We start from the raw sequence: 25,458 nt of genomic DNA, 5'->3' as shown, positions 1-25,458 counted from the left end.
CTGAGGATGAGACAGGAAATGATGAAGAGAGAGCAGGGGAGGAAGAGGGGGAGAACGCAGAGGATGAAGAGGAGCCAGGGGGCAATGACGGAGAGATAGGAACCGAGAAACAGGAGGAGGAGAGTGACAAGGAGACAGTAAACGAGGCAACAGCAGGTGAAGGAGAGACCACTGAAAATGGCGAGGGTGAGGAGGAGGAGGCCAAGATGGAAGAGTGTGAGGTGTCTGAATTTAAGGAAGAAGATGAAGGAAAGGAAGGAGAAGAAGAAGGAAAGGAAGAAGAAGAAGAAACAACAGGCAAGGAAAGCGGAGAAGATGAGAATTCTGGGGAAACGGAGGATGACAGTGCTGCAAAAAATGAAGAATTCACGCCGCTGGAGGAGTTTGTGGAGGGTAACGTCAGCGCTTCGGCAGAGGATGAAGATGAAGGAGCTGATGCGTCCGGCGAGGGGGAGTCACATGAAGACGAAAAGGAAGGAGAGAGTGAAGAGCCAGCAGGCGAGGCATCAGAGGAGGAAAGAACCTCATCAAAGGTAGGATGAATTAGATGCAAAATAAATAAAAGTATTACCCAAACTGTCAGTTTTTCTAGCTCAATTTTCACCTTTTGTTCTTGCCATAGTTTAGCACACACATCGTTTTCCAGGAGCACTTTAGTTAAAGCCCTGTTTTTATGCATTTAAACGCATAAAACAACACATAAAGCTGTTGTAATCAGATATAGCGACATTAAAGAAAGAACAAAAATTCAGACTGTGAAGCATTTGTATCTGGTGTATAGACAGATAATGAATAATTGATAATATAACACCGTATATATGGATATTAAATAATACATTTTATATATTTCTTTATTAACCAAAAACCCTAAACCCTCTGGTCCAAAAAGACTTTTTACCATAGACATGGCAAAAGGGACAGCTTTAAGTCAGTAGATACATATTTTGAGCGTCACAATCCCCGCAAAATGACTCGTTTCACTATCAGAATTTTATACATTCGGTCCAATAACATTTGAAAAGTCTAGAAGAGCCGCACAATTAAACCATTTAATCCCCATCCAAGTTAGCGGAGTGCTAAACCGAAATTAGCCGGCTCAGAAGCGCCGATCATTCAGGTATTTTTTTGGCTCCTTTTTTGTTTTGTTTTTTTCGGTCTTTTCATTTTTTTTAAAGTCAGTTGGATCACATAAGTGTTCCTGAACTGACATTCTAGTTATGAATACCAAATTGAGCACCCCCCATTTGTAAACCTTGAGTACCTGAACATGGCCACTGAGTTCAAGTCTACTGCACTTTATAAAAGGACTCTGACCTACTGCAGCCACTAATTCTAACCCTGTGGGAAAAGATAAGCTCGCTATCCAATTAGACAAACTGAACAAATCTGTTTTGTTCCGCAGCAACACAGCGCTTCCACCGAAGGACGACTACTTTTATTTTCAGTCTTTGCATTGCGGTCTACTTTTGCTGTACAACTAACATGTAGCTGTAATTATTAACACTTAGCTGTCATAGTACTATCCAGCTGCCTTAGTACTACCCAGTTTAGTTAATTACTTAACTACACAGAGTTAATGTCCTGTTATCTTGTTTGTCCCTCAGGGCCAGGGGGTGACTGTGACTGAGGGAGAGGAGGCCGATGCCGAAGAATCAGACACCGACAGCAAACGTCCAAGCGACACCAGCGTGGCGGAGTCAGGGCATGAGGGGGCCGGAGCCACAGAAGACGAGGAGAGGAAAGAGGGCGGACAAGACGGAGATGAGGCGGATGATGCTGTTGAAGAATTCAAACCAGAGGAAGAGGAGGAGGGGGATGGAGAGGTGGACAAAAGGGAGAACGGTGCTCTCTTCCATCAGTTCACCAGGACCTCTGTGGAGTCCCAGCCCGGCTCTTTGGAGGACATTGGCACGGAGTCACCCCATAATCTTGTCAGCTCCATAGAAGTGCCCAAAAAGGCTGCTTGTGTATGCGGCCGGAGGAGCCGCTCGCCGGGCAGGGTCAAACGGTCCAAACCCAAAGAGGGTGACGCTGAACTGAATTGACTTTTAACTCAGATGGAAACCAGACTTATGGTCACAGACTCCCATAAACCCTTGCTCTGTCTGTGACTCCAGGGATAGAGTTATGTAGGTAAAAAAAAAAAATAAAAAATAAAAAATGCAAACAGAAACTTGAACACTTGAAGCACTTTATCACTCCAGATCCAATGTAGAATATTGAAACTTGAAACCACCACATTATCCTATTTAATTATATGAATTATATTTGTATATTTTGTAAGTTAATTGGATGTACGAAGGGATATGTCTGTATGTGTCTGAATAAGGTATATTTTTGAAATATTTTTGACACCCCTGGGTGTATTATGTGAACTTGTTTTTTTTGTGTAGTGGACCACTGGTTTAATGATTTATTGAATCATATAGCCATTAATATACCAAGTACCTCAGCGATATTTTATCTATTTATTGCCTGTTTCAATAGTGTGACAGACCCAGTGTATTGATACTTGGTTCGTGAATCAGTTTTAATTCTTTGTCTATTTTTTTGGGGCTCATCTTATTAAGTCTGTATTCTCAGGGGTTTGGAAGGTCATCTCCAAGCTATTACTTAACTAGCTGCTTAAATCTGTAGTCTGTAAAAAAAAAGCCCTCTATTTTAATCTTATAACCTTCTGTGATGTAAACGGATTACCTTAAAGGAATAGTTTGACATTTTTGGAAAATGTTTTACTGAGAGTTAGACGAGAGGATCAATACCACTCGTGTCTGTATGCTAAAAATGAAGCTAAAGCCAAGAGACAACGGTTAGCTTAGCTTAGCACAAAGACAGAGCAGGGGAAACAGCTAGCCTGGTGCTTGAGCTATACTTTTAATTTACTTTTGGATTACTGTCAATTTCAAAAATGACTGATTTTATTCGGAATCACAAACAATATTTCAGTAGCTTTAATGTATACACATTTTTGACATTCATAATGTGTTTCCCTTTAAACATGCTCAAGTATAAACTGTACCTCATTATATTTATGTAGTCCAATTACTGTGATCATTTATTTTGCATGAATTTTCTTTCCCAGTTACAAAACATTCACAACGAAGTACAGTGAGCATAACTGAGGCAGAGTCTGAATTTCAGGTTGATGTAAACCTTTCTCTGCTGCTTAAATATAAGAGCGTTTCTTAGTGTGTGTAACATGCTGTAGACTCAGGTGGGGTTTGCATAACCAGCAGTGTGGAACAACAGCTTGAAGCGTGTTACTGATGCCTTACTGTATCCATGGTTGTACGAAGGTAGATCAACAGAAACGGAGGGGGAGATCATGGTTAAGTGTCTGTCTTTTGATTCCTGACACAATCAGAGAGCTTGTTAAGGAGACTGGAATGGATCAACGCTGCTCTTTAAAATGCTGTAAAATATACCTTTAAAAACCCCTAAGGAGAATTTGCTCTCGTTTAACCCTAGGTGAGTGAGCTGGGCTCCAGGTTTAAAAGCAAAGATATTCTGTGTGCGTTCAGGACAGTTTGAACGAGGCAAAACGTGCATCTCTTATTGCATAGTTTTACAAAATCCTCCTGTTTGTGGTACACAGAGGGTGTGTGTGTGTGTGTGTGTGCCTATGCTGTTTTTGGCTGTCCGTCAGTCAGTCTGTGACATCACCAAGTAAACACTATGTACCTAGAGCAAATGAATATACGAACATAATAAATAAATAAATAAATATTTAAAAAAAGGAAGGCGATTCTTGTGTTCTTTTTCCTAATTGGAACACTGCATGCTTTGTGTTAACTTTAAGTGAATTCCAGAGCAGTATACTGCATTGACTATCAAATGGTTCAGTGGCAGTCCTTGTACTGTATAAGCACTAAGAATGATGTGCTTATATGTCCAGATCTAATGTGCTTTGTGCTATTCTCTAGCGCATTTGGCTCTGCTCCAAAGGTTTCCAAAGCTGCTCAACTGCTCTCAAGATTCACACACGTCACGCTAATCCAGCACCTGTGTGTGTGTGTGTGTGTGTGTGTGTGTGTGTGTGTGTGTGTGTGTGTGTGTGTGTGTGTGTGTGTGTGTGTTCAGCCACAGAGGGATTGAGGCTGACTTACATCACATGGACCAACACGGTCTGCACCTGCAGAAAACTGTTACAGCACAAAATGTCAGTGAAACAATAAACATCACTCCAGTATACATTTTTAACAGTTTATAACATAATTCAGTTATGCAATGCACTGTATTTGTATGCTTATTATATAACCAATCAGGAAAACACAGATTTTTCTGTTTGCTGTTCACTGAAAAGGTGCATAAAATTGAATAGTTATTACTATATTTTCCTGATTTTATTGCGCACACTATTTTCTAATATCTTGTATCTACATATTTGAAACAACTTTTTTTCAAAACACTGTCTCTTCTAAGAACAGTAGAAATTGACAGCACATTTGCAGGTTATTATGCTTGTGTTGAGGTGTCAAGTCTGCCCCTTAGTGTTATAACATGGTGTTGCATTGGTGCAGGTGACAAAATCCAAACTATTTTCAGCGTAGTCAATATTAGCTCATAATCAAAGCAATAACCAACAAAGCATGACTTTTAATTTAACTGTCATAATTACACTAAATATAGCAGGGATCAGCTGATCTGCTGACCTGTCACCTCACTGTAGAGGGGAAATAGAGGATTGATTGAATACATGAATGAAGTGTATTTGTGTAGGGACTTGACGATGACATCATGTCATGTCAGTTATGACAGGCACGCCTCCACAGCCTCCCTTACGATTGGCTGTTGCTCCAAATGAGTCTCTGCCTCCATGAGAGAGCAACCGGTCAGCAAACAGACCAAAGCCAGAGGGACCACCTTCACACAGAGAGAAGAGACATAATACAGCCAGCCACCACCATACATTCCTCCAGTGCTTTATACACCCTACAGTCTCCTCACCTTGGTCCTGTTTCTGGCAGTGCGTGTGTGTGTGGCGATGTCGGAGGATGTAATGTCCGCCGTCAGCTTGTCCACACGGTAGATGGTCTTCAGGAGAGCTTCCTCACATTGGGACTCAGGACAGCCAGACAGCTTCTGGAAGGAGACAGCTCTAATTTAGCGCCAAAATCTACTGATTCTTCTGTCTGGGATTACTTTTTTACACCACTAAATAACAATATCAATTGAGACATGTCCTGCATTATTACATAAGCTTGTAGCCAGGGAACCTGGGTCAAAATGGAAATCTAAAACCTGAATTGTTTCAGTTTATTTAGGGAAACGCACCATGAGAGCACAATATAACGCTGTGTGTCATCACATTACCACAAACAGACTGACACACAGAAAACCTGGGGTCAGACAGTGTTCATGATCTCTTTGCAAAATATATAATCAAGCTGCCATCATTTTTTGTGCTGTGTGTGCACTGTCCTAGATAGGAACACAGGAGCAAAAGGGGCCCCAACAGCATTTTATTTTGGTGGAGTTGTCAGGTTTAAATCCTGTTGATCGGCCATGAATGGTGTCATTGCATATACCTGGAGTAAACGTGTGGCTCGGCAGTAGAGTTTGCTGTTGGTGACCTGGACGTCGATCATGTAGTTCTGGTAAATCTTCCCCTTTAAGACGTGAGCGCCGGTGCTCACAGTGTTCAGCAGCAGCTTAGTGGACAGCTCCCACTGCTGAGAGAGAGGCGGAATTGATTTTTTTTCTTCTTCTCTGCATTTACATAATCTAGACTGAAAGGAAACAATGCATACAAAAATAATAACAACATCATCTAAAATAAGACCTATAGAACACGAGGAATAAGAAAAACTGAAAATCGATACAGACTAAATTAGTTTTTATAGTTTTGCAAAATGCTCTCTTGAAGGAGGATGGGGGACAAAGAAAAATAGAGTAAATGAGGAAAAACAGTTATTTATCACGCTCCAATGAGTCACCAAATCAATGTTTGTGCCCGTGTGTGTGTGTGTGTGTGTGTGTGTGTGTGTGTGTGTGTGTGTGTGTGTGTGTGTGTGTGTGTGTGTGTGTGTGTGCGTGCCGTACCAGGTGTGCTAAGATCCCTGAAGCAGGTGATGACCAAGTGATTTTTAATGAGGATAAACACAGCTTATTGATGTCCTCCTGCAAAAAAAAGAGCATGCAGACTTTATCAGATGGATGAATGGACAGACGGACAGACAGAGAGATAGACAGATAGATACTTGTTGTACAGCAGCTGCAGTGTCTCCATCAACCCGATGATAAACAGCGTGGAGGTTGGACGTCTTTTCTCTCACTCTGCGCGCCAACTTCGCCACTTCACTGACATCGTCTGCGGAGAGAAGCCGTCAAGACCCACGTGTTGATTTGGGACAGAATCCAAACATGAGAAAGATATCTCACCGGAGTGTGTGTAGATAAGAAGAACGATGTCCTGGTCATTGAGAAAGGGCAGAACTAGATGCAAAAAATCCTCATGTGCTATGCAAAAGTCAGGACCCTATAGGAAAGTAAAAACGTTATATATTCAAAAATCTCCTTAAAGTAGACGCCATGTATTTTTGGAATGTGTGCAGTAGTTTTTGTAGCAGTTGTTACTTCCTGTTTTGCTTCTTAAGTCATGAATATTAATGTTGTCAAGAGAAATCGTGTTTAATTATAGGGCTTTAAAGTTAAAATGATCAAGATTTTCATATTAAACCCACTTTTTTAAGCTTTTTATGACTGGCATCATTTGTTTCCTTTATGTAACATAATTTGCATTGTCAGAGGCGGAGTCATTCCTGTGCTGAAATAGTGTGCACGTGCACAATGGATTCACAGGAAATGACACATGCACATACAAACTGAACTCTGGGAGTTGTATTATTAAGAAGTTCTCAGCATTACCACAAGTGTTGTCAAATCGACCAGAAGTAAAATCTTAAACATTATAACTTTTAAAATAGTAAATAATACATTTAAAAAAAAAAATCTCAATCCACAAGGTGGATATAAATAGCACTTGCAAATTCAAGTAGTAGCCCTTGACTGAATGAAGACCACCCAGCAGTATAATCAAAAGATTAAAGCAGATTAATTGAAAACAGACAAGTCCTACTGGGTTTCATAAAGCAGGTACAGGATGTATTTCATGTTAATCCTGCTCCGGGTTAATCTACAAGTCAGACACAGCAGAGACAGATGTGTCATTAAACGCTGCAAAATAAGAGCTGGATTTCACTTACGGGTAATTGGATTTTACTGGCTTTCAGTCATATTCATATTTTGTAAGGCCTTCTAAGGATTTCTCAGACTTGTTGAACACCCATAGACAAACAAAACCGGAACAGAAATCTCCATGTTTGGAGTCAGTGTGTACTGTACTGACAGCAAGAGTGTAGTTCAGAAAAATGTTCAATCTCCTGTACAGTGGCATCGTACTTTGTTAACAATATGTGGTTACACTTTACTTGACGGTATCTACATAAGAGTGACATGACACTGTCATGAACGTGTCATAAACATTATTAACAAGTCATAAACGTTTAGGACATAACGCTTCTTTTAGTAAGTCTCATTCGCTTTTTGTCATGACAAGTTAGGGTTAGGGTTAGGGTTCATGTGTCATGACTGTCATTCATGACAGTGTCATGTCACTCTTATGTAGATACAAGTAAAGTGTTACCCAATATTTACTTGTTCATTCATTCTAATTTTTCTCTTTTGTTTAAAATATGTTATTCCATTGTTTCCTTTCACATACCAGTGGACCCTCATAGTTGTTTAGCTCTCTGTATCCTCCGTTGATGAAGCCCCGAACATCTTCGTAGTCTTACACACAAACACAAACACACAGAGTTTTGGTGTATTCACACTTTCATGCGGGATTTTGCATCTCCCAGAAAATGTGTTAATTCTGGTGCAAACGAAGTTTGCTAATGAGTGCATCACACTCCTCTCACCTGCTCCAAATGTGGGGATACACTCGCTGGCGTCAATGAGGCCCAGCGTGGCCAGGGAGCCCCAGCCCAGGTAACACACACGCCTACCACACTGCAAACTGAAACACAGAGTAGCAGATAGTTTGGTTCCAAATAGGTAAAATCTTTGCAGAATAGTTTGTATTGCTTAAAACACAAAAGATATCTTATACATTTCAAATGTCTGCAATACTGTCTGTTTAATGAGCATCTGGGTGGGCTGCCAGCATGGTCATTTTCTCTACCCGTGGATGTCATTCAATGGAGAGATTCAATGCATTTCAACCTTGCAACAAATACACTTTACTGGGTTTTGAGTGTTTTAACTATTTCTTTATTTCAGTGTTTTTGTGAGCTGTTTTAATGAACCACTAGCAAACTGGCAGCTTAAGAGAGCCAGGATGCTGATCTGAATAAGAAAGTCTGTTTGCCTTGTTAAATAAAATCCAAGGTTACAGTGAAAGTGAAAGTCCAGGTGTTTCACCTCTTTCCAGCTGCCTCCAACAGAGCACTTATCCCCTCTTTCTGAGCAAAAGTGACATCCAGAGTTTTCTTGTATGCTCTCATGTGCTGCAGGATGCCCCTGTTGGAAAGAAACAAAGGAGCTAACAACTGCTGTTTTACTTGTGGGTGCAGAGTAGGGCTGTGCTATTCAAATTTTGGTCGCATTTTATTATTTTGCACATTACGTTTTGCAAGTACGACTTATTGTCTTGTGTTCTGAGTGGGGGAAAAAATTAAGAAAACAGGAAAAGTAGAAAAAGGGACATTTCACAGTTAAAGGCATTTTCACTGTTGATTTTGTCTCTTACTGATTAAGTCTGAGTAATCGTGTTAAATAATAAAGATTTCAATATATTTACCAAAATAATTGTAATTGATTTTTGTTGTGTGGAGTGGCAGAAGAAAGAGGACCCAAATGCAGAGGCAGGCAGGAGATGGTTGAACTCAAGGATTTAATGTAACAGAAAACAGCAGTACAGGGACTGGGAAACTCACAAAATTACAAACTGAAAAACACAGGCAGGAGCAAACTGACACATGCAGGAACAAACACATGGCACAGGGAAGCAACACAAGACGATCTAACAAGAGACAAAGGGAACACAGGGGCTAAATACATGAGGTAGGGAGCAAACAAGGAACAGGTGGTAACATCAGGTGAAACACATTAGGGCGGGGCAGGACAATCAAAAAACACAGGAAGTAAATTGGACAAGACAAGACAGAAAACCAGACTATCAAAATAAAACAGGAAACAGGAAAAACAGACAGAAAACACAAAATCAACTGAACACAGAAACTTGACACAACATGAGACAACACAAGGGAGAACAGAGAACACAGGAATCAACCAAAACCTACACAATTTAGAATAACTAACAAAAACAGGGGACATACAGAAAACTACAAAGAAGCAACAGAAATGGCACAAAATACAATGCAAAATGCTGAAACCATAAAAATTTTTTTTCCATAGGAAACAGGACCAAAAGTGTGTAAGATGGAGTTTCATTATAATCTTAGAGTCTCTCTAAGATCTTAAGAGTCTCTCTAGTCAGCATATACTGTCCAGATGTGTGTTTAAGTACATCAACTACACCAAGATATTCAGACAAAGCCTGAGATCATTTAGCAAGCCTTTTAATGCTTACTTGTAAGTGATGGGTGTGTTTGTGAAGGTGGCAGCATGAGCAGCAGACAGGATAACCTCCAGGAGAATCTTAGTGGCACTGCCTCCTTTCATCCTGGAGGAGCCACTGATGGCCTCCGGCTGAACACATTCACACACACAGTCACTGGCCAAAGTATAGACACACTGCTCTCTTGAATCACACAAGAGTACAAGTAGAGGTTCTTACCCCAACTGCTGGGTTGATGAGGAAAGCCTTTTGACTTTTGGTAAGCTCCTGCATCCTTTGCGCCACACTGCGAAATGTGAACGTGCAGCCTGGAATGGACTCATCCCTACACATTGTTATTTTGGATGTTAAATAAGCTTCATCAGAATGGACATTTCATAGAAAATTATCCCAGATTTACCAACCTCATAATGTTGAATGAATAATAGTGAAGTACACACAATCACACACCTAGCCTGATGTGTAGGATTGAAGCCAACCAGTACAGGAGTGTAGACCTCAGGATGCTGCAGGCAGAGGTCCAGCTGACCCACCACAAATGGAGCCTAAGCAGCCGAAAATCAAATGTACACAAACTAGCTTAAGTTGTATGCATGTTTGCGAGGTCCTGACTCATAAATTAACATTCTGTCCCAACATTGAATTCAGATTCTGGCCAATTAGAGTGGCTTACAGATAGTCCACAGGAAATACCAATGAACAAGACCTGCTTCTTTCCCTCACAGACCTGCAGGGTGCCAAAAACATGGAGTGGTCAAATGCATGTTTTTTGCATCTTCACACACACACACACACACACACACACACACACACACACACACACACACACACACACACACACACACACACACACACACACACACACACACACTATCCCTAACCTTCTTTAGACTGAGCATGCCTTGTTTGGGGTCATCTTCAGGCGCTTCTTGAGAGGATAACAGAGCCCTGCGGAAAATGAGAGAAAGACAGAGTATTTTAACATATTAAAAAAGTAAGTCACTTTTAAAAGTAGAAATAACACTTTTTTTGTCTTGCAAATGAAAAGATGAATTCATGAGCCATAAAACACGCTCTTGTTTACCTCACTACCCTCAGGAGTTTGGCTGCTACAGCTTTATTTGGTCTGGTATGACCAGTAGCTATGGTGGCTAATGTTAGCTAACATAAGCTAACTAGATATTTCTGATTATCACTGATATTACTGAATTAGTTTGCTGACGTTATAACTCTTCTTTGCCTGTGCCATTATTACAATATGTTTAGTATGTCATAGATAGAATTTTAATAAACACGGTGTACTTACTGTTGTACTTTTGTGATTGTTTTAAATGTTTAAATGCTAAAACATAGTGTAGCAGTGGCACAAGAAAGATTATAAAATCAGGAACTGCCTCAATAATGTAGTAAAGGTTTTCTTGCTTACATTAGCCACCATAGAATAAAGCTAAATTAGTTTTATTAAATACAATTTACCTTTTTATTTTTAAGTGGGAGAGTGTGTTAAAAAGTTACATGTATGTTTGAAGCATGTTTCTTATTCAATGTAACAAAAACTCCAGCATACCTGTCTCCTCCTGCAATGATGTACGAATAAATTGAACTCTGGTTCAGCTCCCTCAGTGCTCTGTTAAAAGTCGACTAACAACACAATCACACAACACAGGAAGTCATCACTTTTCATTCTTGAAAGAAGTTTTTTGCTTCCTGACGTGCAGTGGGTTAAATCACATTTCAGTGTCAGGATTTAGAGAAATGGCAGACCCAAAAATGCAGAGACGACGGGGCAGTATTAAGTTCAAAGATTTCATAAATAAAAAGGGTTACAACAAAAAGAGTCCTGAAGTAAGCAGAGAAAAAATAGTTCCAAAAAATGTTGAGGAAGCCAAAAGACTAGGAATCAAAATAAAGTGGAACACTGAGACAACCAGGGTAGAAATACACACACACACACACACACACACACACACACACACACACACACACACACTACACTACAATGATTTGACAACAGACAACGACAACACAGAGACTAAATACACAAGGTAACAAGGGTGAAACAAGGGACAGGTGACACAAGGGCTCAGGAACAGGCGAAACACATCAGGGCAGACAATCACAAAGGCAGGAAAACACAAGGCAGGAAGTAAAACAAGACATGACATGGGAGAAATCAGACTACAAAATAAAACAGGAAACTGAAGCATAAAACATACACAAGGATGAAAACAGGGTAAAACGCAACAGAGAACACAAGAGACAGTAAACAAGGAAACGGGGAATAAATTAACACAATTAAACAGGAAAAACTATAACAGAAAATCGCAACCATGACATTCAGGTCAGCTTTTACCGTGATGAGGAAAGCCAGTCGACCAGAAGTTCCACAACCACTCAGTACAACGACACTGTCCTGAGGATCCTGTGAAAGAAACACAAGACAGGCTTTAACAACGTACCTGACTGAGCAACAGAAATATAGACCGTCGGAGAGTACATACCTTGAGAATGTGCTCCACCTTCTTAGCAACCTCCATCAATGTTTCCACCACTTGTTTACTCAAAAGCCTCTAAAAATGACAATTTAAATAAATCACTTCCTTAAAAGAAAATTTTCAGAATAAAGTTTTGTAACAGGCTACTCATTGTTTATCACCTGTTATTATGGAACCCACGCAACTTCTAGGCAAGACCCACCCTTCAATAGCATTCACACGCTACTATTGGCCAGGTGTCCATGCTTGGTAACGCTAGGAAACATAGCCCGATTTGTTCAGGTCCTATCTCCTGACCAATCGGCTATCCTAACCTTAACCACTCAAGGCCAATACCTAACTCCAACCAATCGGCCTGCTTCGTATGGTGGGACTTGCCTAAAAGTCACGTGGGATCCATAATAACGCGTACCTGGTAGGTGGCTCCTGTCTCTTCCTGAAACATCTGGGCGTCACAGGCCTGCAACATCCTCACAATACAATTGGCTGAAGCCCGGTCAATGTCACGGGTCAGGGGATTGGACTTCTCTGAAACAGGAAGTGATGGTTCATAATCTGGGGACTGAGAAGCATAAAATGTCAATTTTAAGAATAATTCAACTTATTTGCTGCATTCAAACACTGTTCTACCAGCCAATCCAAGAATTAGTCAAATGTAAATTGAAACTACATATTAAAATGAATTTCTTTGGATGCTTGTTTATGTTTTTATGACAAACAGGAGATAATGATAATATAGCTTCATTTGGAGGAATAGTTTGATATTTTTGTGACATACATTTGTTTGCTTTCTTGCTGAGAGATGACAAGATTAATGCCACTATCTACGCTAAGCTAGAGCAAGCGTGAGGTTATCTTAGCTTAGCATAAAGATGGGAAATTTATGAAACAGCTAGCCTAACTCCAGTCTTTATGCTAGCTAAGCTAACCAGTTTCTGGTCGTTTTGCTTCATATTTAGCGTATAGCATGACAGTTATATTAGTTTTCTCTACGCAGCAAGAAAGGAAATATGTATTTCCCTAAATGTCAAATTATTCCTTCAACTCACCTCCCATTCATGCATTGTGGAGAGACAGGCAGATTCCGCCATTGTGCACAAGTCTGTCCTTTTCTGCCAAAAACAGTTTGTCACAAGAAATGTCCCTCCGTGCAGCCAGTTTCCTTTTTGTCAGTCACAGGATGTGAAATGAAAACCACAAAGTGCTTGGCTTTATCTGTGGTGACAAAGTTCACTTAAGGACCTTTGTGACTGAGGAGTGAAAGGAAGTAGCCTACTATGGTTTCCTCTGTCGCACACCAACACAAATGCACAGAATATCTGTGGATTTATAGCAGCCAGGGTTCATTCTTACGACTATTTCATAGGAAACATGAAAGAAAGAAACTGCAGTCACTTAAAATGTACCACCGCAAAAAGATTTGGAACACAGAGATCAAAGTCAGCAACAGAATTATTTTTATTATTGGTCATTTTCAAGTTCATAATTGTATTTAATTAAAAGAAACATCATATTTGTGTTGTACTGCACATTGCCGCAGCTCCTCTTTTCACCCTGTGTGTTGAGCTCTCTGTTTTAGCTACAGAGTGAGGCATCACACTTCTGTACCATCTTTTTTAAGAGTCGCACATGCGCAGTACCTAGGTAAGGACTACTAGCCAGTCAGAAGCAAAGTATGAGGGCATGCCATACTAGCAGCTAGGCGAGCATTAGAACATGTTACAAAGTGATGCACGTTTGTCATGGAAGTAAAGGCTGGACTACAACAGAGCTGTTTGGAGCAGTTTGTGAACAGTGTTTTCTCTGGAAGATGGTAAGTCCCTTTGGGGTGGACTTTGGGCTATATAACATGCACACAAAAAAGATATATAACACAATAAAGGAAAGGGAAAAAGCCAAAAAGAATAATACGAGCACTTAAAAGAAAATCATCCGCACTGCCTCACAAAAAAACTCAAACAGTGAATGTGCATCCATCCTTCTCAAACATGCTTTCAGCTCCACAGTGTACAAAAGATCCAACTAATTCTCAGCAGGGCAAAAATATTTACACCCCAGCAGATTGTGGAGTCTAACATTTCATCGCTTTCAGAAACTGTTTGCTGCAGCGTGCCTCACTCCTCCAAACTCCCACCACTGTCTGTCATAACTGCCGGCTAATTGCTGTCAGTGACACAGCATCTGACATTTTTCATGTTCCATCAACAAAGACTAATATTATTTCTCCACACAGTTTATATATATAACTCCCTGTCACATCTTTTTTTTTCTTTTACACAAAATACATTTCATATAGATGTACGCTGGAAAGGTCAGAGATTAGTGTGACGCATGTGTATAGCCTCCTACTCATTACTAGCTCACGCTGAGTATTAGACATCTGAAGTACATTTGGTGTTAACCTCTCTGAGTCAGTCCAACACCACACCTGCGTAGAGCTGAGTGATGAGTCAAAGCCAGGTGTCATAATATGCATGTTTTGGTGCATTTTAGGCCTTTATTGGATAGGACCGTTTAGACATGAGAGAGAGGGGGAGTGACATGCAGAAAAGGGCCGCAGGTCGGAACTGAACCCGCCACCACTGTGTCGAGGATTGAGCCTCTGTATATCTACTCTATGCTTTTATGTTCAGGCAATATCAGTAGACATACATTGTTTTCCTTGTTTTGAATTTTACAGAAATCTAACAAGCCATTTAAAATGTAAATATCTGCCTTTATCGAGCCCACTGCTCAGCCTCTGTGTCTCCGTCCTCACTGAATGATGCAGCAGCACACTCTGATCAACAACATCTGGAACAAGTGTCTTGTTCCTTTTGCTTCTCAGGAACTGTGTTTAGGTGCCTTTAAAATACAACCGATTCAACCTACATAGCTCTTCATAAATAACAAATTCCTGACCTGAGTGGACCCTTGTGTTCCTTGTGTCTCGACTTATTCAAAACCTGCTGCAGCGCCGCACTGCACATTGAATTTGGCACCAAACCATGAAAGGTCCTTCGATTTAGAGCAAGCCGCAGTTCTAAGTTTCTAATTCCTAATTCTCCTCCCCAAAGGAGCGAGAAAGTCATCACCACTTAAGTGGCTCTTCTCATAATCAGCCATAAAACCCTGGAACAGGAAATAGTTCATTCAGGGTGCAGAGGGAAAAGACGGTCAGAATTTTGTTTTTGTCAAAAACTGTTATGAGCTCTGCAGTAATTCTTGTCTGACTCTAAGTCAACTCCAAACCAACTCGTTTGATCATTATATATATATATATATATATATATATCAAACATTTTTATAGCTTTAGTCTGTTTGCATGTAAGTGGGGATGAAGGTAGCATGGCGAAGGATGAAGAAAAACAATAAAGAAAGGAAAAACATGAAAGGAAAATTGCTATGAAAACCCCACTTACTTTTATAAAAAAAAAAGAAAATTACATTGTGGGATTACTACTGATTTTGAATGCCTTGTCCACCACTGTCATACTCTATTTAGCGGTTGGAAGTAATCTGTGTCCTCCCCAGTTGTCCTCCCTACTGTGCTCACATTATATTTAACTGTGGTATCTCTATTCAGCAAAATAAGCCAAATAAAGCTCCAGTTAACCTTGTGTTTTGGTTGTATTTTGCCAAAAATTTTTTGTATCATTGTAAGTGCTCCCCTAATTCCCTAATCTCCCATAATTAGTCTCTGAATGATGACAGGCTGGTAGGGTTTGTTAATAAACTGAAACTCAGGACTTTTCCACAAAGCCCTTGTAGCACATTTCAGCATATTTGTGGTGTTCTTATCTCGCTTTGTCCTCACAGTCATTCACTGCCAGATTAAAACTGTCATTTTGTGCCTGTCTGGTTCCATTCATTTCAGAACAAGATCATTGTTCTGATGTTTTGAGGTTTGCAGGAGCTGCTGCCGCTGCCTACTTCTGTCTTACACAGCCCGTGCTGTTCAAGACATCAACACGCAGGAAGTATTTGATCTCAAGTCCTCTGGCTTTTTTTTATAATTAATTTGGATTAATTGTGTAGTGGAGAGACTGCAGCTGCAACCTTCACAAAAAGATGGTTGTTTTTATTGCATATACATTATTTTCATACAGTAATTGTATATTACACGTTTTTCCTTCCATTACTGTTTATCAAGAGTTCATATTGAGCCTCATACTTTCAATAAAACAGGAGAAAAGTTTCAATTTGTTTACTAGGAATGTAGATGTGACACATTTTTTAATTCATGAAAACGTATAATCAGTTGTGGACAGTAGTGTCAAACATCTACCATACATATGCCTCTGCAGGGAATATTTCTCTGCATTCTTGAAATATTTGGTTTAATTAGCCATTAGTTCAAGTGTTAATGATGTCACTCACTCTAATTGTCTCTTGCTCACACACACACACACACACACACACACACACACACACACACACACACACACACACACACACACACACACACACACACACACACACACACACACACACACACACGCACACAGGCACATATACAACCATCGACTCCCTCTCCCTGTCTTTCAGCCGCACAGCCACAGTCGTCATGACAACAGAGAGGCTAATCTCCAGTGGACAGAGAGATAGCGAGAAAGTGCAAGTGCTTGCACAGAAACGTGCTTCTGAGAACGAGGAGCAAGTGTGTGTGTGCCATTAAGATATGCAGTGCATGCTTGCATATTTCTGAGTATGTGTGCGTTTAGGAAAAATAAATGAAGCATGTGTGGGTGTGTGTGTGTGTGTGTGTGTGTGTGTGTGTGTGTGTGTGTGTGTGTGAGCACGGTTGTGAGAGGGCGGCTGAGCATGCACATATTTGTGATGTAGCCTGTGCGTGCATGTATTTCTACTTCCATTAAATGACATTACTGAATACATTTTTACAAGATGAATCACACAATCATTCATCATTCTTACAAAATCATTTAGTCCGCCCTTCCACTCCTTAAAACTTCTAAATCCACTTCTTTTGTTTTTCCTTCATGCCATTTATCAGGCTTTTCTTTTCTTCCCTTACTATTAAGTAAATCATCTTTCCTTCTCTCTTCATCTCTATTTTTATGGCTCAATCCCTCAAAAATGGCTTCCCTAAATCTTCCAGTCATCCTCTCTCATGTATTCTTCCTGTCAATCTTGTCATGCTTTGGAACAGCTTCAGCTTGAATAATCTTCTCTCTTTTGCTCTGTTTCTCTCACATCACTCCTTTCATCCCTCCTCTAATTCCTAAATCCATCCCTCTTCTCTATCCACGGCCTCTTAGCTTTCCAGCTCCCTCAGTCCCTACTAGTTTCTCTCACACACACACACACACACACACACACACACACACACACACACACACACACACACACACACACAGTGTCCATCCCAGTTTCTCACATTCCTAAATCCTCGCCTCTATATCTCCCTGCTAGGCAAGCAGGGATCACACACACTGCAAACACACATTATGTTATGGCTGATTAGGCTGGCGGAGCCACAGGGCAGTAAGCCCACTGTAGGGAATGATGGGGTGGGTGGATGGAGAGTGTGAGGGAGAAAGAGAGAGGTGGGAAGTGCAGAATAAACGATGGGTGGAGGGGAATATGAAAAGAGGGGATGGATAGAGGAAAAGATGACGATTGATGGAGTGATGAATGCCAAGGAGGAAACTGATTTCACTGCTCCTATAGGCTACAGAGTATTGCAAAACCAAAAACATGTGAATGCGCGTGCACGTGCGCGTGCCCGCGTGCAGATGTGAATTCGGGGTTGAGGTTCTTATCCGGTAGAGGGCGGAGTGAGAGTACGAGAGAGAAGTGAAGATCGGGGAATCTGGAGCTGCAGAGGGCTGGAGCTGCGGAAAGGAGCGGATATAGGCTGCAGCGGATGCCGGGTACCTGCAGCCTGAGTGCGGTCGGGATGAAAGGCAGGAGTCGGGGGTCCACCGGTTGACTGAACAGGAAGGCTTGTATTAGCACGAGTCGTGGTTTGAGAGACTGGTCTGGTGTCCGGTGCGCGCCCACACACACACACACACACACACACACACACACACACACACACACACACACGCATCCACATTTTCAGTAGTCTACGTCTTAAGAGCAGCGGGAGATGCATTACGTCATAGCCTCCCGTTGCCCTAGATGACCGCGCGCGCAGGACGGGATGATGCAGGGTTGCTGGACTAGAACAGGAAAGGATTCCACTGCTGCTCGCGAGCGCCCGGTGGCTGTGTCTCTACTGGACGAGGAAGAAGGGGAGCCGCCGTCGCGCGGCCGCTGGCGTTGATGGCTCCTCGCGCCCCAAGCGGGAAAGAGACACAGCAGTCGCCGCGGCGCGAGAGGGAAGGGGACAGCAGGTATCTGGGAAGTGACGTGGTGTCCGCGCCCCACGAGAAAGCACAACGGTGCGGTTGTCGTGCATTTCGCAGGAGGGCAGGAGCGGGAAGGAGAACATGGCCGCGCAGTCGGACGGCGGCGGTGCCGGTGTCGGGTGCGGCGGCGGGTTCGCCCAGCTGTACGATGTTGACGGCGAGGAGCCGATGGACTCTGCCGCGATCCACATCTGTCAGTGCTGCCGCACCTCCGCTTGCTACTGGGGCTGCCGCTCAGCCTGCCTCGGCTCTCTGCTCGGCGGGGGCCAGCCTATCGGAGGGGTCGGCATCCGGGAGACTCACTGCCCGCCCCGGGAGCAGCTGTGGCTGGACTGCCTCTGGATCATCCTCGCCCTCCTCGTCTTCTTCTGGGACGTTGGCACGGATCTGTGCCTGGCGATGGACTACTATCAGAGACAGGACTACCTCTGGTTCGGCCTCACTCTCTTCTTCGTGCTGGTGCCGTCTGTGCTGGTCCAGATTCTGAGTTTCCGCTGGTTCGTGCAGGACTACACCGGCGGGGGGCTCGGCGAAGTGGAGGGGCTGACCAAGCGGGGCGCGGTGGCTCTGGGGTGCCTTTATCCCGGCAGGGACCGCCTGCAGCTGGCCACCATCTGGCTGTGGCAGGCCACCATACACATCCTCCAGCTGGGACAAGTGTGGAGGTAGGGTGGGGGGCACAAACAACAACAACAACACACACTTGATCCTAACCTGTCACCACACTCCCTCCCTTTATCTCCCAATTTAATTCAAAGGGACTTTATTGGCATGAAAGTTTCAATAACGATGTGGTCAAAGCATCAAAATACAATTTATCCAAATATTCTGACAGTAGCCTACACAATAGGCTACACCAGTAGGCCTAATATGAACAATAAGGCTCAATTAGTTAATTAAATAATCTCAGTTAATCTTCCTCTTTTTCACACAGTCTGTTTCTTACACACACACACTTAATGTTGCTAATGAGTAGAGTGGCATGTCTACTCAATGTAGCTAAAAGAAAGCTAAGCCCATTTCACACTGACAGGCAGAGGAAGAGTAAGAGAAAAACAGGGAAAGGCCTCCCCAGCACTTCAGTTACTATCTGGGACTGACAGACATATATTAAGAGAGACAGCCAGGCAGTGAGAGGGACACAGAAAGACAGACAGAGAGACAATGATCCCACTTTCGAAGAATGTGACTTTCACACTCCATAGCTCTGGTATATTAACGAAAGATAATATATTAGACACATCCACAGCGTGTTTTAACGGCCGACCGAGATGCTGTCCATGGTGCTGAAAATATTTTCAGCACCATGGACAGCGTCTCAGTCGGAGTCCTTTACTTTAGTTGAAGAACAGAGAAATCAGGGCTGTGTGTGTGCACAATTGTGTATGCACATGTGCGTGTGTGCTCATGTGTCTGTGTCAGCGTGTGTGTGACCAGTGGAAAAACGGTGTCATGGCCCTTCCCATGAGAGTCAGCATGCATGGAGAGTACAAAGAGGAAAAGCATCTGTGTTTATGGCAACACATCTCCCCCTCTCTCTCTCTCTCTCTCTCTCACACACACACACACACACACGGTCAAGGGTAGGTGCTAATTGTAGTGCTAAAAGCACTGCCGGGAAAAAACAGAAACACACATGGACCCTTTTGCTCCTATGCGCGCACACACACACACACACACACACACACACACACACACACACACACACAGTATTGCAACTGTAGGCTCTTGTGTGTGCTAGCTTGTCTCCAGCCTCCTAGCCCTCTATGCAAGGACAGTGTTCACTCTCATTCCCTCCCCCTCTCTCCAAGAAGACTCCTTAATGGTGTCCACTTGCCTCAAGCCGGGCAGCAGGAAGAGTAGAGTGATGATTGTGTGTGTGAGTGTGTTTACATCCTGCTGTGCTACTCAGCTCCTCTGCTTTGGCCTCTCTGTGGTTGTAGGGTTAAATCAACCCTTACACACACATACTTACAGACACACACACACACACATAAACCCCCATGCACCCCACCCAGTAATCACCCCCTCAGCCAGCAGAATGGACTCTCCCACCTGCAGGAAGTGGAGGGGCAGGAGAAGGAAGAAGGGGAGGGGGTGGGGATGTTTGTAGCTGAAGAAATGGTACGGCCTGATTGAGACAGATCGCTTAGAGATGGAGAGGCTGTGGAGTGAAGTAGGGGTGGGGAAGGAGAAGGAGGAGGAAGAAAAGGTTGCACATACACAATGTGTAAATGGGGGGAGGGGAGTAGAAAAGAGTGAAAGCAGGGAGGGATAAGAATGAGTGGGAGTGAGTGTGGTGCGGGTAGGGTGGAGGGGTGGAAGATCTTCTGAATGCGGTACAATACATATGGTTGGTATCCCTCTGTGTTAAGGCATTAAGTGGCTCTCAGGGCCGCCTGCCACCCTGCACAGTAAAGCCTCAATCCTTAACCTGAACGTAAATGCAAGGACTTCCTGTTTACAGATTTGAAAAAAAGCCAAACAAATTGTGTCGGTTATTTATCCTTCATTGTTCTTGAATCAAGGACAAACAGCATTTTGCTGTTTGTATCTTATTGTAAAGCTACATAATCCATTAAATGCAGTGAAAATTCTAGAAATTGTCAGCATACTGTATGCCCATAACCAGTCAACCCTGTTAACAGTCAGTTTTCTAGGTGGTAAAACTTACTGTGTCATCAGACCACTTTCCTCTATCCTCACCGTGCCACTAGATCGTTAATTTGCCAGAAGCCCTCCCATGACTGGTAGCCCACGTGCTTGCTCAATCCCGGCATCTGCATTAAGCCAGCCCTGATGTGAACATAAAGTGGTGTGCATGCACATGTAGGCATGTTCCTATGGATGGTGCATGATTTATGTTTTGTGAATTAAGCTTGTATGTTTCAAAGCAGATGGCTGTAATAGCCGTACATGCAGAGTCATGCATAATGTAGGAACTCATGCACACACGCCATGACACCCATGAATGTATAATAGTAGCAATTTACTCACAGGGAAGCAGGAGGATATCGTTAGAGTACATTTGCATACACGTACATATACACCTAGATGCGCGCGCACACACACACACACACACACACACACACACACACACACACACACACACACACACACACACACACACACACACACACACACACACACACACACACACACACACACACACACACACACAAACTCTGTAAGTGCCCTTAGGTATTTTAATTGAAATCACTGCCTACATCCCACCCACATGTACTGTAGTGTTGCACATTTGAAATTCACTCAGTATGTATGGATCAGAATTTTGTCATGGCTGTTTGTTCATAAAGAGGTTCTATCAACAATCAGACCAACCTAAAAATATTTTGTAGTACAAGTTCTGTACAGTGTTGCATTCACATGATATTTCTGATATTTGTCAATTCACGATTATCTAGATATCGGTCATTGTACCATGTGCATTAGGGCTAGAACTATTGACTATTGCTATCATTAATTAATGAGTTTTGTGAAAATGGCCCCTGGCTATAGCCAATGGCAATAATTTATAGGAGGTAAGATATTCAAATTGCTTTTTTTTATCCAACAAACATGCCAAACCAAAAGATTTTCAGGTAACTATCATATATGATGACGAAAAGCAAATGTTCAGTATCAATGTTTGGGAAAATAAATGAAACGATCGACTAATCAACTAATCGTTTGAAACCCATTTTGCATCGCTGTTTATCAGGTGTAAATTAATCTATCAGATTATTATTTTATGAAGAATTAATGATAGTAGTAGAATCAGGGATCTTTTTAAAACAAAAATTACAAGCAGGCAAAAGACAGAATTAGTGAGAAAGGAAATAATCCAAAAATGGCATTGAGGATAAAAACAAAGAGGCTCAAAAAATGTATAGTGTTTTTATTAATCAGCGCTCTTACCTCTGACCCCCTGCAGGTACATCAGGACGCTGTACCTGGGCATCATGTCGCGTCGGCAGAAGGAGCACCAGCGGCGCTGGTACTGGGCCATGATGTTCGAGTACGCAGACGTCAACATGCTGCGGCTGCTGGAGACTTTCCTGGAGTCTGCACCTCAGCTGGTCCTGCAGCTCTGCATCATGATCCAGGAGAACCGAGCCGAGACGCTGCAGTGTAGGTGGAGCACGGACTACACTCAGTTCTTCAGACTAACAACAGCTACATGCCACATTAACAAACATAACACCATGGTTCCATGGAGCCCACAGAGCACATACAAATCCACAGCTGCACACACAGTAATTGGCAATTTGCACACATCATGCTCAGTAATTTGTGGCTGCAAATGGTGCTGCATTTGGATTTTCACAATGTTATTTTGTTCAGGAAGTCCTAGAAAGAAAGCACAATCACAGGTGTCAGGGTGATGTGCTAGCCAAACTCCATCAGCCTCCTCTTCCTTATTCATCCATGAAATGTATCATCTAGGCGGCCACCCACTGGTGTTATTCATCTCTATCACTCTGGAGTTTTGGGACACATTCTACTTGTGCTATTCTAATGCAAATATGTGACTAGTGCAGTGCAGGGGGTGGATGCGCACAGCAGCTGGGACATTAAAAATAACTTCATATTTCAGACTCATAGGCGTCATTACTAAATGTTTCTGTCGTGTCACACATTACTTCTTTCTTAAGGATGTGCTCACATGATTACGGAAAACGCCCCCATTGACTCATAATAATCTTGTGCCCATGTACTTTTTGTTTCACGAACCTGGAAACCTTGTTTCTACTTTGTTCTGATTGATTCACTCAGAAAAAAAAAATGCATCCACATCATCATCCGCCTCTGTTCTTTTTTTCGCCTCCTGCGACTTTCTCTGTAGGCATCTCCTCCCTGGGCTCCCTCTTGTCTCTCGCCTGGGTTCTGGCCTCCTACCACAAACTGCTGCGAGATTCTCGTGACGACCAGCGCAGTATGAGCTACCGCGGGGCGCTGCTGCACCTCTTCTGGCGCCTCTTCACCATCTCGTCCCGCGTCCTCTCGCTTGCCCTCTTCGCCTCCCTCTTCCACATCTACTTCGGCATCTTTGTAGTGGTTCACTGGTGCGCCATGGCCTTCTGGGTGGTGCACGGAGGCACCGACTTCTGTATGTCCAAGTGGGAGGAGGTGCTCTTCAACATGGTGGTTGGCATCGTCTACATCTTCTGCTGGTTCAACGTGAAGGAGGGCCGGACGCGGTACAGAATGGTGACCTACTACATCGTGGTGTTGGCCGAGAACACCATCCTCACTGGGCTGTGGTGAGTTAAACCGAAGTAGCTACATTGGCATTTCCTTGCATTTTGAACCTGGATGCAACTAATGTCATGTTTAATCAAAATTAGAAAAATAAAATAAAATTTTAAATCAAACTCTTGATAAAAAGCCAATGCAGGGAGGCATTGGCTAAAACACAGAATGTAGGTATACAGTCGCTGTTGGGCAGAAACCTCATACCCCCACATTTTGTCTTTTTATATTTTTTTTCATAAATCAATGCTATTGATCACCCTTTACATCTGTCTGTGGGTTTTACACATATTTAACCAATGAAAAGTATTAAAAAGAGCTCCTGACTAAATCTCGTAACTCCATTGGATCCTCAAATTGTTGGAAAGACGTCATAACTCCACTCCGCCCTCCATCTTGTATGAAGTGCCGCATGCAAAATTACGAATCCCACTATGGCCACGCCAAGACCCGCCCTACGAAGCAGCTTGATTGGTAAGGGTTAGGCATTTCACCTCGAGTGGTTAAGGTTAAGATAGCTGATTGGTCAGGGGATAGGACCTGTACAAATCAGGTTACGTTGCCTTGCGTAAGCATGGACGCCTGGCCAATAGTAGCTATTGAAGGATCTTGGTGTGGCCATAGTGGGAAAAAAAATATTGTGTGCCGCACACAGCAGAGTTGAAGGTAAAAAGTGACGAGGTGAATAGCTCAATAAAATGTTTTCAAAATCGCCTTTTTCATTAACAATTTTGGACATACAAGGTTTCCGCCTGACAGCGACAATATGCACTCTAGTGTACACAGAGCACACACGCTTAAGTGCACATGCACACACACTCACATCAAATTAAACCCCATTCTGCAGGTACGCCTACAGGGACCCAGCGTTGACTGACTCCTACGCTGTCCCAGCGCTGTGCGGCGTCTACCTGACGTTCGCCGGCGGCGTCCTGGTCATGCTGTTGTACTACGGCTTCCTGCACCCTGCCACCGCCCACCTCCAACCGAGCCCTGCCTCGTCCTGCTGCGCCCAGCTGCTCTGGGGTCTCCCCCTCCCCCCGTCAGCCCCGCCCACCGCCCCACCCACCCCCGCCCACATGACCAAGTCACAGACGGAAGAGGATGTGGCCGAGACGTGTCTTCCCGTCTTCCAGGTGAGGTCGGCGCCCATCACCTCCAAGCCAGAGGGCCCCCTGATAAAGATCGACATGCCCAGGAAGCGTTATCCAGCATGGGACGCCCACTACGTAGACAGGCGCCTCCGGAGGACTATAAACATCCTGCAGTACATAACGCCAGCCGCTGTGGGCATCCGCTACCGTGACGGACCCCTGCTGTATGAACTGTTGCAGTATGAGTCCTCACTCTGACACACACACACACACACACACACACACACACACACACACACACACACACACACACACACACACACACATTCCTTGCGGGCACCTACAACCTGTGAGTCCCATGGCCATGACTCAACAAGCTGCTTCAGCGCGAGTCCATCTCTTTCTCTCCTCTATCTTTCCAACTCCTCTGATCACTCGTCATCTGTTCTCATCGATTTAATATCACACGTTTGCTCTCCGCAGTGAAGAAAAAACAAAATATTGAAAAATGAGCGCAGTTTTACTTCGGAGTCTTTGACCACCGCATGCCGTTTACGTTCGCGCACACTTTCACGGGTTTCAGTAGAATAAAAAGAAGTGACACAAAGAAAGAACAAACGTCACTTTTAATAAAAGGATTCGTGAACGTGTTGTCGTTAGTCTTGTCAAAAGGTAGT

At 43.0% G+C, this 25,458-nt stretch overlaps 2 protein-coding genes across 4 annotated transcripts; one reads left to right on the top strand and one right to left on the bottom strand.

Moving 5' to 3' along the window:
- Window positions 1-4,191: 4,191 nt before the first annotated feature.
- gckr (glucokinase (hexokinase 4) regulator) lies at window positions 4,192-13,241 on the bottom strand. Of its 3 annotated transcripts, none has more exons than XM_028572190.1 (19): window positions 13,128-13,241; window positions 12,491-12,640; window positions 12,085-12,153; window positions 11,937-12,005; window positions 11,151-11,224; window positions 10,465-10,531; window positions 10,257-10,310; window positions 10,034-10,128; window positions 9,803-9,908; window positions 9,596-9,714; window positions 8,425-8,523; window positions 7,923-8,020; window positions 7,724-7,791; window positions 6,382-6,478; window positions 6,201-6,310; window positions 6,043-6,120; window positions 5,529-5,672; window positions 4,948-5,082; window positions 4,192-4,863 (listed from the first exon to the last, which is right to left on the bottom strand). In XM_028572190.1, the coding sequence occupies exons 1-19, from the start codon at window positions 13,167-13,169 to the stop codon at window positions 4,750-4,752; spliced, it is 1,788 nt and encodes a 595-aa protein (XP_028427991.1). In that variant the 5' UTR covers window positions 13,170-13,241; the 3' UTR covers window positions 4,192-4,749. The 3 variants fall into 3 exon arrangements, with proteins under 3 accessions (XP_028427991.1, XP_028427992.1, XP_028427994.1); XM_028572191.1 differs by having other exon boundaries at window positions 6,210-6,310; XM_028572193.1 differs by having other exon boundaries at window positions 12,491-12,606; window positions 13,128-13,185.
- A 5,274-nt stretch (window positions 13,242-18,515) lies between these two features.
- On the top strand, window positions 18,516-25,039 carry xkr6a (XK, Kell blood group complex subunit-related family, member 6a). The gene is made up of 4 exons (XM_028572358.1): window positions 18,516-19,099; window positions 22,369-22,565; window positions 23,281-23,698; window positions 24,535-25,039. The coding sequence occupies exons 1-4, from the start codon at window positions 18,516-18,518 to the stop codon at window positions 25,037-25,039; spliced, it is 1,704 nt and encodes a 567-aa protein (XP_028428159.1).
- Window positions 25,040-25,458: the final 419 nt, after the last annotated feature.

Source organism: Perca flavescens, chromosome 24 (genome assembly GCF_004354835.1).
Source record: "Perca flavescens isolate YP-PL-M2 chromosome 24, PFLA_1.0, whole genome shotgun sequence".
In the NCBI taxonomy this organism is placed as follows: Eukaryota; Metazoa; Chordata; class Actinopteri; order Perciformes; family Percidae; genus Perca; species Perca flavescens.
The sequence above is the reverse complement of the archived record's forward strand: the minus strand, read 5'-3'. Positions and strand labels throughout refer to the sequence as shown.